Here is a 12,944-nt window from a genome sequence, read left to right on the forward strand (position 1 = left end):
GGAGAGCGCGCGCGGGCGGGGGGCGGGGCGGGGTAGAGAGTGTTATTTTCCCTTTACCACAATACAAAAACCAGGTGTCACCCGATGAAATTAACAGGCAGCAGGTTTAACACAAACAAGAGGAAGTACTTTTTCACACAACGCACAATTAACTTTTGGAACTCATTGCCATGGGATGTGTGATGGCCAAAAGTATAACTGGGTTTAAAAAAAAAAAAAAAAAAGAAGAACTAGGTAAGTTCATGGAGTATAGGTCCATTGATGGCTATTAGCCAAGATGGTCAGGGATGCAATCTCTGACTGCCAGAAGCTGAGAGGGGAAGACAGGGTTGGATCATCCCAACTGCCCTGTTCTGTACACTTCCCCTGAAGCTCTAGTACTGGCCACTGTCAGAGACAGGATGCTGGGCTAGATGGACCATTAGTCTGACCCAGTACGGCAATTTTTATGTTCTTAAATTCAGACTTTTTGCGGTTCTCCATCTATCACCTTTTCAGAAGGAAAAGCGTTAAACTTCCTTGATTTTCAAGGCAGATCGCTAAATTACCACATAAAAAAAAGTTATGATTCACTGTTTTACCTGTACAGGTGGCTCAATCATTATCCACGCAGGAAGCATCAAACTTGGGTTTAGAGGCTGAGTTCCTACACGGAAGTAAACGCCGCCACTAGTATCACACGCCCAGATGTGCTGATTTCCACATGCCAAACTGGTCAATTTTATAGCTCCTAATGATGAAGAGACTGTTAATAATTTGGCATGAACTTTTAAAATTCAGCTAATCTCTACTGTAGAATTTTACAGAAATATTTCTAAAAAACTAACATTCAAAAAGTTATCAGTATAGTCTATACATTTTGGTAAAAAGGAGAACATTTGCATAAAACTTCATTTTTCCCCCCATTTGCTTTCTAGTTAGACTGAAGATCTCATTTACATTTCATGCGTTTATTCTAGTGATTTCTCCTCATCTGTCTAAAACCGCCTATTTCATGCAGTATCCTGCCATTGATCAACAACATTTTGACAGTGCATCATGTTCTATCACTACTGCTAGAGAACAATGTAATTCCAATGATTATCGTCCGAGAGTAAGAGGCAGAAACCATATGAAATATTTTTTTCTTTGCTTAGAGAGACAAACTTTCATGCAACCTAAAGTGAACTCTCTTCTGCAGCTAGTCATGCTTATAGAATCTTAATGATCTAGGTCTATAAATACATGTCAGCAATGAACATTCCAAATGTTACCAGCAAATGCTAAGGGTGGGTTAATATTTCAAGGTTAACAAGCCTTCATTACTTGTGTTGAGTATAAAACCTATTTGAAAAGCATCTCCCTATTTGTGTCACAACTTTCTTATTTTATAGTGGTCACAAGAAAACTATCAATGCTTTAATCCTAAATAAACAAGCTACATGAAGGCATATAGCTCTGAAACAAGTGTGTTCCAGAGTTCTTAATTTTATTTTCTCTCTCTTTCACAACCGGATTACAAATACCCATCAAATTAAGCTGTGAAATGTTTATGATTTATAAGGATGGGAAAGAAAGCCTATATGATACTGTAGACTGAAATGCTGTGATCTTGAGAATTCTTACTCTTTCATATTCATTTACTTTTAAAAACATCCATACTATCCATTACAGTTAACATTTGGATTTTTTTCTAGTGTTAAAAAGGCATGCACAATGTTGAGTAGTGGAAGACATGAACTAACAATGCTGTTAGGCTGCATACCGAATGCTTTGGTCAGATGCCAAATTAAAGAATCTGAGAATAAATCTCACTGGTTTATTAAATGTTTGCTGTTTGGGATACCTGTTAAATCGACAATGTTCAATGGGGGGGGGGAGGGTGAGTGAAGTCTGGCAACCAACTCTTCATAAAGCACATCACTTAATACTCTTCACTTTGATTAGAAGATGCAACTTTACCCTTAAATTGTATGCTTATAGCATTTATCAGAGTACAGATTCTACAATGTATTGCTAAAAGCTTATAGTCAAAAGACACGAGTTCTATACAGCTTTAACTTTTAGTTTGTTATAATAGTGAATAGATTCATTCCTATATCAAGACTATTTTGTATTTAACTGTTTCTGCTTATTGGCTCAAAAGGAAAGATTTTATGGCTTATTTCTAAACTCCTTTATTTTAACACTATTATAATAAAAATAATCACAAAGTTCAAAATTCTATTGCCAGGAGCAAATTTCTACAGCAGTTAGAGGTCTGACATATAGCTACAAAGTCACTATTTAAATAAAACCTCATTACTCCTTGCAGAACAAAGTATGTCTGACAGCAATAGTTTTATGAGAGAGAAGGTGGGTAAGGGAATATATTTTATTGGACCAGCTTCTGTTGGTGAAATAGACAAACTTTCAAGTTCTAGAGAGCTGAAGAATAAATAAAAGATATTACCTCACCCACCTTGTGTCTCTCATTCTGGGACCAACATGGCTATAACTACAAACAGTAATAGTTTTGTTACATGATATCTCAGCTGCTTAAATGTTTTGATCCAAATAAGCATCAGCTCATTCAAACATGGAGTCATATGTCATTTCCATGGCATTGCTGGTATTACTAACCTCTAAAGTAAAATATGACATGCCAAAATACAATCATTATGTAAACATTTTCAGCATTTTTTTCCCTCCCCCTCTCTTATTGCTTTTACTTTAGGGCAGGGGTAGGCAACCTATGGCATGCGTGCCAAAGGCGGCATGTGAGCTGATTTTTGGTGGCGCCCACATTGCCTCGGTCCAGGGCGCTCTGCATTTTAATTTAATTTTAAATTAAGCTTCTTAAACATTTTAAAGACCTTATTTACTTTACATACAACAATAGTTTAGTTATATAATACAGACTTATAGACTTAAAAATGTATTACTGGCACACGAAACCTTAAATTAGAGTGAATAAATGAAGACTTGGCACACTATTTCTGAAAGGTTGCCGACCCCTGCCTTAGGGAAAGGTCATGCTAACCACCATTCATCCACAAAAGAGGACAGAGGTATCTCTACGCGTGATTCAGATAAATTGTTTACTGTTGAATTGTAAAGGTCATTCTACCGTGTTTAGAAACCTTGACACTGATAGTGAAAACCTTAATCAAAACAATTTACCAGATACTATTCTACAGTACATAGTGTAGGGACTGGAGAAAGGTACAACTGACATAATACAAAATATTTCAGCATTTATCCTTGGAACATACTCATCCAATTCCAAAGTCTGCATTTCTTTTTATAACAGTTTTATGAATGTTTCAAGACAGTTTACTACTTTTAAAACTTTTCCATGAATAAAATTTGGCACCTAGATTTGACAATTATTTTATAGTTATTAAATTTATTGGGCCACAATGCAACAAGCTAAAGACCTGATTCAATAATTCACTGCATGTGGATGCATTGCTGTGCCTGCACAAAGCCCCACTGACTGCAGAGATGGACCCGAATGCATTAAATTGAAGGACTGTGTCCCAAAATGGTAACAAGATGATGTAAGATGTTTTACTGCACCATCCAGCTACTGTCAATGATTTCTTGGCCTTTCCCCCACTCCCAATGGATAACTGATCTATAACGGAATCATTTCTTAATCCAGTGGTCACCAACTGGTAGATTGCGATCGACTGGCCAATCCTAGAGGATCTCCGAGTCAATCACGATTTCTGGTGATGTAGCGGGGCTACTGCTAAGGCAGGCTCCTTGCCTGCCGGCCCGGCCCCACACCACTGCTGGAAGCGGCCAGTGTGGCCCCGCGGGCAGGGGGACAAGGGTTCTCCCTCCGCGTGCTGCACTTCTCTGCAAGCACCGCCCCCGCAGCTCCCATTGGCTGGGAATAGGGAGCTGCAGCCGTTGGGAGCTGCGGGGGCAGTGCTCGCAGAGAGGGGCAACGTGCGGAGCCACATGTCCCCTATCCCTCTCCCCCAAGGGCCGCAGGGGCACATTGGCTCTTTTCAGGAGCAGCGTGAGGTTGGGGTAGGCAGGGAGCCTGCCTTAGCAGAGCTATGCTGCATTGCCAACTGGGAGCTGCCAGAGGTAAATGCTGCCTGGCAGGAGGCCACACCCCAGCCCCCTCCTGGAGCCAGCACCCCATACCCCCTCCTGCACCCTGAACTCCTGCCCCAGCCCTGAGCCCCTGCCCAGAGCCAGCAACCCATACCCCCTCCTGCACCCTGAACCCCCTCCCAGAGCCAGCACCCTGTACACCCTCCTGCACCCCAACACTCTACCCCAGCCCGGAGCCCCCTCCTGCACCCAAACTCCCTCCCAGGGCTTTCACCCCACACCCCCTCCTGCACCTCAAACCCCTGCCCCAGGCTCAGCCCTGAGCCCCCTCCCACACTGTGAACCCCTCGGCCACAGACCAGAGCCCACACCCTCACCTGAACCCCAGCCCCCTACCCCAGCCCGGTGAAAGTGAGTGAGGGTGGGGGATGGAGTGAGCGGGGCGGGGTAGATTCTGGGTTGCCCTTAAATTCAAAAAGTGATCTTGGGCATATAAAGGTTGGAGACCACTGTCTTAATCCTTAAATCATGTGTCGACTATTTAAGAATTTTGTTTATAGAAATTAATACCAGAAGGTATTTAAGGTGATTTGAGTCAGTTAACCCACATATAGTGCATTACAACTATTGTAAGATACACTACAACAACATCTATAATTCACTGTAAAGATATGACTAATCAAACTTTCTATGCAGCCACCAATGTATGCCAAGAAAGAAAAATACCAGTTTAAATACTCCTGACCTATCATGAGAGTTCCTGTAGTCTTTTCAGGAGTTTACATATTGTAGCAATGACTTGAAATGACTCCCAGCTGATAAGCCAATTTATATTTTAGTGTCCATCCTCTAGCCCTCTCTCTGCTCACTGGCTCCCAAGGACAGGTTTCTCAGGCTAAAGAATCATTTGCTTAGTACAGTCTGGAGTCTTCTATTACAAACCTCCCTGATCCACCACCATCACCACATGATTTACATCTAATGCGTCACATAAGTCTGGATATCTCAGAAGTGAGAAATGTACCAAAACGGACCGAGTGCAGTGTGGGCTACTGTATGTAGCAACAGAGTGGGACTGGGGAGATCTAAGGTCTATTCCAAGCTCTGCTCCAGGTCTGCTGAGTGATCTTGGGCAACTTACTTCACTGCCGTGCCTCGGTTTCCCTTTCTGTAAAAGGATGATAGTGGTACTTACACCTCCTTTGTAAAGTGCTTGACATCTACTGACGGAAAAGCTATAACAGCTATGTATTAACCATGAAATTGAAATATCACCTAAACTGCTAGAAAATAATAATGATTATAAAAGAGGTCCAAAGTCCTGCTAGGCAAGTGAGGGAGCCTGTTGGTGGCCTTACTGATGAACCAGTGAATGTGAAACAGCTTGAGAGGCATTCAAATTTAAGACATCTTGGCAGCTGGGAGTCAGTCCAATTAAAAAAAAATAGGTCATATTCCATGCTGAAAACTTGACGCTTTAAACATGGACAATGTTTTTTCTGTGCAAAACTTAATTTTTTTTTTTTAAAAATAAAGATTAAAAATGTTAACAGTTTATATAATTATGTTACATAAAATGAAGTCTGCTGCTTATGCTTGCCTAGCTTAAAACCAGCTGAACTGATTTTGATCCAACTTTAAAAAGAATTCACCTTTGATCTTATGCCAAATGCAGAAAATTTCATCCCAAAGGAAATGTGAAGTTAAGAGCCAATTTGGAAGTGACTAGAATGGACTTCATTCTTAATTATGTCACCTTCGCACGAATCAATTCACTTGTCTCCAGGAGATTTGCATACAATATAGTGTGGCAGCTAATCAACAGTGCACAACATTAAAGACTTTAGGACAGGAAGTAGAGACAGTCAACTGAGAGAGACATCAAAGAAATATACATGTAGAATAAAATTGGCTAAACTGCTCAGTAACCAGGACACCCCATTGCTTATGAAGAGAGTCATATTGGGAGAACGTTTTAATGACCACAAGCAATCAAGGACTACGGTTTTATGTCTCATCCAACCAAAGACAGCAACTTCAGCAGCACCATAGTCCCCAGTGTCATGCTGAGGCATAAGTTCAGTATCAACTTGAACAGAAGAGCATCACCAACTGACTCACTGGCACTGCTTTCTGAAACAGTTTTCCTTGAAGGGCTCCCACCCAAGTACTGACTGCTTTGCCTGATAAGATCAGACCGACATAAAAACAAAAACAAAAAATACCCTTTGCAAAATACCATCAAGTGAACAGTGAACACTTAATACTAGCCTTTTGCTATGAAGGTATCTAAAAGCATGCCTGTTATTGGAAAACCCTGGGATTTTTTCTGACATTTTATAAAGTTGGAAAATTATACATCTTTACTAATACAGCCGTTATTTTCAGGTGTTATTAAATCCAATAAATCTTAAAATTTAAATTGGTATTTGCAAAGCCAATGAAAAATGCAAGAGAATTTAAAAAAAAAATCTGTTTAAAAATAAGTTGAGTCTTTCCGCTTACCACAAAAAGCCATACCTAGCTGAGAAAGGTCCAGTTTTGTCCAGTGCATCCCAGCTGGGCAACTTGGTGAAAGTGTTCTGATAAAGACCTGTCCTTGTTTATCCAAACCCCATATGGCATCCTGGCAGGCTGAATAACACACCATTTCAGCATCAGGCGGTAGCTGAACTGAAGAAGGATGGAACTGAGGATTCTGATCACTGACACAAAACAGATCCTTGTTGCTTTGGCATAGCCACAGAAAGCTTCCTATGGAGAGAAAATGTGTGTTACTGTTAAAATCACTCCTAATCCATTCTCGAAAACTTATAGTTGCTTCACTCTACCATTAAGTGCAGAGTGCATTTAAAAACAAACTATCAGTCTTCTGAAATGTATTCTTGGGTCAAGATTTTCTTACCTAAATTCAGGCATCTAAAATAAGTGGCCTGATTTTCAGAGTGCTGAGTATTTAACACTTCATTTGGGAGTAAAAATTAGTGTATTCACACACACACACAAAAGGTGCTAAACAGGTCTATCCTAAACAAAGGAATGTGTGTTTACACCTCAATTTACATACAAGTAGTAAACAGGTCCTGAAGACAGCAGGAGGAGGAGATGGCAGGAAACAGAATAATTTGCATTTTAGCAAACAAATGGGAGACCAAAGAGCACAGAGCCTTCTTCACCACCAGACTGCATGTTGCCTTCCTCACTGTTTGGATAAACTTTACTTTGAGGAGTAACCTTCAGAATAATCCACTTTAAAGGTTTATTGGACTATAAAAGAAAGTGGCAGAAAACCAAGTTCTCTCTTTCACCCAAGACAACAAAGGCACATCTTTGGGCTTCTGGGAGTGATCCTGACCAAGGAGTGGGTCAGTCACCATCTTGACTGTGGGTGAAAGAGGCCATCTTAAACAAAGCCTTGAACCAAAACATGCTAGATTAAGTTTTAGACTTTTAGATGCATGTTTTCACTTTTATTTGCTGGTAACCATTTCTAACTATCTCATATACATGAATACACTTAAAATCCTACCTGCTTTCATTAATAAACTTGTGTTATTTTAACTCTAAACCAATCCAATGCTGTATTTAAACTGAACTGTTTGGTAACTCCAGTTAAAGCAGAAAACTCTTGAATATTGACTCCTTAATGGGACAATGGACCTTAATATTCCTCTGATTGTTCCAGGACAGGGCTGGACATTTCAGAATGTGTGTTTCTGGGAAAAGTTGGGGCTGGGGAGTCACTATGCCAGTTGTTAACCAAGGCTGGTGGAAGCCAATGGAAATCTGTGGTATTGCAGATAGGTTCTAGGATGGGGCCTCCAGCCTCCATTTTTCTTTTGGGTTATGAAGTAATGGGAAACCCTTCCCCGTGTTGTGGAGGAACTTGTTCCACAGCACATAAGTGTAGAAGACAGTTTACTTCTGGTCATAGAAGGTGCTTATGAGAAGGATCCCTGAAGAGGGACGGGGATGAAGGGAAGTAAAGGGAATCAAGTAGTCCGTGTGTATGATTTTTAGGGCCCACTTGTTGGTGGTGATGGAAGACCACGTCAAGTAAAAGGGAGTAAGGCAGTCCCTGAAATGGAAGATGGATCGTGTCATCAGCACTGTAGAGTGGGGAAGTTCATTCAGATCCTCAACCAAGCCCTCAAATGTCTTGCTTTGAGTATATGGTTAAGTTACCAAACTATTTTAATGCTAAATGAGTAACTTTGTGACACTGCTGGGAACGCCAACTCAGGATGGTTGAAAAGGAACTGAGGGGAGTCAGGTTGTGTGCACGCTAGATGAGGTGCCAATGGCGCCACAAGACGGGGATCGCACATACTGAAATTCTCCAATCAAAGGCACGGAAATGCACCAACACCTGATGTGGAGTACCTCTGGGGCATCACTTGAAAAAAGAAAAAGAAAAAAAAAAAGAAAAAAGGAAAAAAAAAAAAACACCCCACAAATTTGCACCATGGCCGTTTTGCTTGAAACATAGTAAACTGCAAATTACAGCTTACTTTGTCTACGGGTGGCTGGTCATGAATGGCAGAAACTGGGGCAACTACAGACAAGGCCTTAAGCACCTTAAATATTTCAGAAGTGTTTCCTTAACATGAACCCACCCACCTGCCTAACAATATATTGGACAGATTACTTTCAAAACGTATGCAACTAAGGGAAGGTTTATATATTTTTAGAGATGTTACATTATGCTTTTAAAAGAATATAGAATAATTTTTTTCAGTCCCAGAGACAGAGAGGAAGGGTGTGGCTAAGGCACTGGACCTAGAATCAGGAAATCTGAGTTCCAGTCCCAGATCCAACCACAGGCTCTTGATTGATTTTGGGCAAGTTATTCTCTTGCTCTGTTTCTCCTGCGGTAAAATAGGGATAATATTTCTCTCTCACAGGAGTGTAGCGAGGCTCAGTTTATGTCTGTGATGCTGTAGTGAAAAGTATATAAATAAAATACTTTAAAGAAACTACCCTATTTTATTTTTTATGCCGTGCTACAGTCTTCCAGTGATGATGATGGCAAAAACTGAAGGGGGTGTCAGCTCACTTGCTGGAGAGCTTTACTGACTCCAATAACCTAATAGGTTAGGCTGCCTAGCCTCTTTTCCTCTAACTGAGTAGTGCTGCTTTAAATGAATAGACTTCCCTAACACCAGTCACCATTAGCAGCAAGCATTAGATTCAGACTAACACGGCTACCCCGCTGATCATTAGCAGCAAGTGTACAGATTAGAAACCCAATATAGAATATGGTATTGAGGGCCAGAATTAGCATAAGAACAAGTACGATAAAATGCAAATGGTTGATAAGAAAATGTGGATTATAAAGGTTCCACTCCCCCTTCCTCCCCCCGATCTTTGGTGGCAGACCTACTCAACTCCCTAGCATCTATGCACACCACATCCATTAAAGCTATATTTGTTTTTCCCCTCCACATTTAGTGACTCAGCACCCCTCCAAATGAGAGATATATAACTTCAGAAAGACACTAAACACATTATTCCTTGCATAAGCCAGTAAGGATGCTCAAAAAGCAGCAGACTTTACTCAAGGCCATTCCACTGCAGTCCCACCATGGGTTATCTCCAATAAATTAGACAGTAGGAAATTCTAGCTTGTTCCAAAAATATGGGACTTCTGCACACCTAATAGACAAAACTCTGGACTAGTTCAGCATTATGGAACCGGTTAGCATCATTTCAGCTATCAACTCTAATGCATGAAGTCAGTTCAATATAAGCTTATACCATAATTAAAGATTCACTAACCTTCTTTAGTTGGAGCTGTGGAAGCTAACACAAAAGCCCATTTTGTGGCAGAAACAGTACCTCGAGGCACAATATTATTCCAATATGTTCCTGAAAAAGAAAGCAAACCAATAATCATCATGAATCACACACTTTGCAACTTAAATGTTATGACAAATTCTTTGAGAATTTTGATCTGAGAATTTCTGTTGTAATCAACTATAAAATGTATTTGTTCTAATCAATATCCGATATTGCCCCGGCCAAAAATCATTATAAAGCCAAATGACTATTTATTAAGATTGAAGAATCCCCATGTTTCCCACCAGTTCATGCTCATAAGTTTGAGAGACTGTTTTCTTGTTAAAAAACAAACAAACCCCCCCCACACACACCATTTTTCATTATTTTAGTGCATTTATGTCACTAGACAGTTTGTTACATCATCATGGATGAACACCAAATCAGCACATAGATGAAGTCATCGAACAGGGATTCTTTCAGATTCAATGTTATAATCTTTGTACTAGTTGCCAAATGTTTCATCTGCTGCTTCTCAGCCCTGTCTGGAGGTTCCCTTTGTTGCAAGCTTATACAAAATGATCCATTAGAGGTCACCTTTTGTTCTAAGCACTAGCAGCAGTTTTGACCCAATACTTACAGCTGAAGATTGTGCTGACTCTTCAGCAAAAGACTTTATGTGACCTTTGCAAATCTAAACAGACAAAAGTGAGAAGGATGTTCTTTCCCATCAAATGCTAAGTTTGTTACTTGCAACCTTCTGCCCTTCCAGGGAAACTGATCACGTACAATTAATTATAGTTGTGTAAGGCTAAGATTTAGTCATGGGTATTTTTAGTAAAAGTCATGGACACATCACGGGCAAAAAACAAAAATTCATGGCCTGTGACCTGTCCATGACTTTTACTATAAACACCCATAACTAAATCTCTGCTCCTGGGGCCCCACAGCTCTGAAGAGCCCTGGGGCACTGCTGCTCTGGAGGGCCCTTGCTCCAGTGGCAGGGGCTGACTGCCCCTGACGGCCCACTGCTCAGGTGCTCCCCAGGGCTAGCCACGCAGGGCTGTCCGAGCAGCAGCCAGTGTGGCTTGCCCTGGGGCCGCTTCAGCAGCAGCAGGTGTGACCCACCACAGGGCCGCTCCAACAGCTGCCAATGTGGCTGGCCCTGGGAACAGCTACTCAGGTGGTCCTGAGGTCAGCTACATTGGCTGCTGCGGAAGTCACAAAGGTCGCAGAAAGTCACGGAATGTGTGACTTCCATGACCTCTGTGCCAGAATCAGAGCCTTAGCGATCAGCAATGCCGGTCATTTATTAGGCTTCTGAAATGCAAAATCCAGTATGTTGCCCATTCCCACTTAAATGACAAAAACAATGTTAATTTCTTGCACTTATGGCCAAATCTCACCTAAACTGGACTGACTGGGTACCAGTCACAAATTGAAAAATCTGCAGAGCAAATAAAGTCACACTTTGTTGGGAAGACACTATTCTTTTTTTATTAGACAAATACAATTCCATGCAGATGTTTCCTCTTTAAAGTCATTGGTATAAAATACTAGTAACCCCACAAGTCAAACAAATCTAAAAGAAAAACATCTGCACAACCTGCAGAGATCTCTTCAGATGGCTTAGATGTCAACCAATAAGCTTTCCAGCATCAGTTTTCTGCAAATCTTTTCTTAGGCTTGTTTAAATACATGTCAAGCATTTCTATCCAGTTTAGTGTTTGGGTAATCATGAAATCTTCTCTTAATTCTTAATCTAATCACACACTCAGAGAGAAGGAACAGGAGTATTTTTTGACAGATTCCCTGTGTAAATACCGGGTACAGTACTACATAATCCTTCACCTCATCTAATGAGAGAGAATCCTAAAGGAGCATCTAATCTGGCACTTTTTGGCTACTATGCTGCTATCAAGAGGCCATCAGTAAACTTTTTTGGTAGAATAAGAGGATAGTTTCTATATTCAAGTTTAGACACATAGCTTTAGGAACATCTCTCATAGAAGGACTGAGAAGAAGAATACAGCTCTAAGCAGCCTCCAACAAGTCAAGGGAAATCCTCTTGAAAATTACTTTACTGTTTGAGCAGGACTCTTCACCTGGTTCCTTTCCAAGAGGGAAAGTCTACTTACATTGACAGAACAAATCAGAATGGCTTGAAGAGACAGCTGAAGAGGCACCTAGGCCTGCAGATGAAGCCAGGATTGTGTGAGATGAGAGCACAAAGGTTAGAGGCTTCTGGCAGTAGACCAAATCAGTCATGAGCTACAACATTCATCAGCCAGGCTAAAGTCATTAAGTGTCTTGTTTAGTGTTCAGCATGTTCTCTCATCAGATCATAAGTAGTAACACATTGGGAAATGTGTTTAGGAAAATGAGCAAAGTGATCACTATATTATTAATTATTATTATTAGTGTACAGCACCATACATACAGTGTACTAGGTACCGTAGCACCTAGTAGCCCTAGTTATGGACTGAGGCTCCATTGTGCTAGGTGCTATATTGCATGGTTGTGTGATATCAATATGTAACTCTCTAATTCAAGATATGCGCGCATGCACTGAAAGAAGCAATATGACCTACTTTGTGGAAAGCATAACAAGCTCTGAGCAACAGGCTCCCAAACTTGCCTTCTTCATAGTACTACTTTTAAAAGGGCAATTACTCAAACCAAATATTAAGACAGCATCCCGCAATACTGTCTGCATGCCCACTCTAGTTTAAGAAACAAAAGCTTTTGCAGCTTGCTCTTTAAGTTGCTGTGGCTGAATTTTACCCATGGGTGGGCTAGGGGAATGGTAGGGGGTGCAGAGTGGATGCACTAGTTAGTTTCTTTGATTTTTAAAAAACTCAACAGGTGTAAAAATGTACCAACCTATTAGACTTCCCTTTGCTACATGGAACTCGTTTTTGCCTGAAGAGATCCAGACCCCACTACTGTTGACTCCAAGAAGGCTGGGCTGACATTGAAGCTGCTGTGACCAAAATGCCATTCGAAGTTTCTCCGCCACCTTCTCTACTGGAGCCTGAGCTGCTGTTGCCACTGTGTGTGTTGCATGGATTATTGTCTGGAAGAGGCTGCACTGGTCAAACACGACGTAATCTGTAATGCTTACCTGGAAAAAA

At 41.0% G+C, this 12,944-nt stretch overlaps 1 protein-coding gene across 5 annotated transcripts in view; it reads right to left on the bottom strand.

The window, feature by feature from the left end:
• Nucleotides 1–12,944, bottom strand: part of TECPR2 (tectonin beta-propeller repeat containing 2) — a 72,388-nt gene that overhangs the window by 27,849 nt on the left and 31,595 nt on the right. For 3 of the 5 annotated variants that reach the window (XM_034767936.1, XM_034767933.1, XM_034767937.1), the window contains 4 exons: nucleotides 12,694–12,934; nucleotides 9,811–9,900; nucleotides 6,538–6,786; nucleotides 582–730 (listed from right to left, as the gene is read on the bottom strand). In XM_034767936.1, coding sequence (XP_034623827.1) covers nucleotides 582–730; nucleotides 6,538–6,786; nucleotides 9,811–9,900; nucleotides 12,694–12,934 — 729 coding nt within the window. The remainder of the gene's footprint in view (nucleotides 1–581; nucleotides 731–6,537; nucleotides 6,787–9,810; nucleotides 9,901–12,693; nucleotides 12,935–12,944) is intronic. The other 2 variants (XM_034767938.1, XM_034767934.1) reach the window with 1 other exon arrangement.

Source organism: Trachemys scripta, chromosome 4 (assembly GCF_013100865.1).
Source record: "Trachemys scripta elegans isolate TJP31775 chromosome 4, CAS_Tse_1.0, whole genome shotgun sequence".
NCBI lineage: Eukaryota > Metazoa > Chordata > Testudines > Emydidae > Trachemys > Trachemys scripta.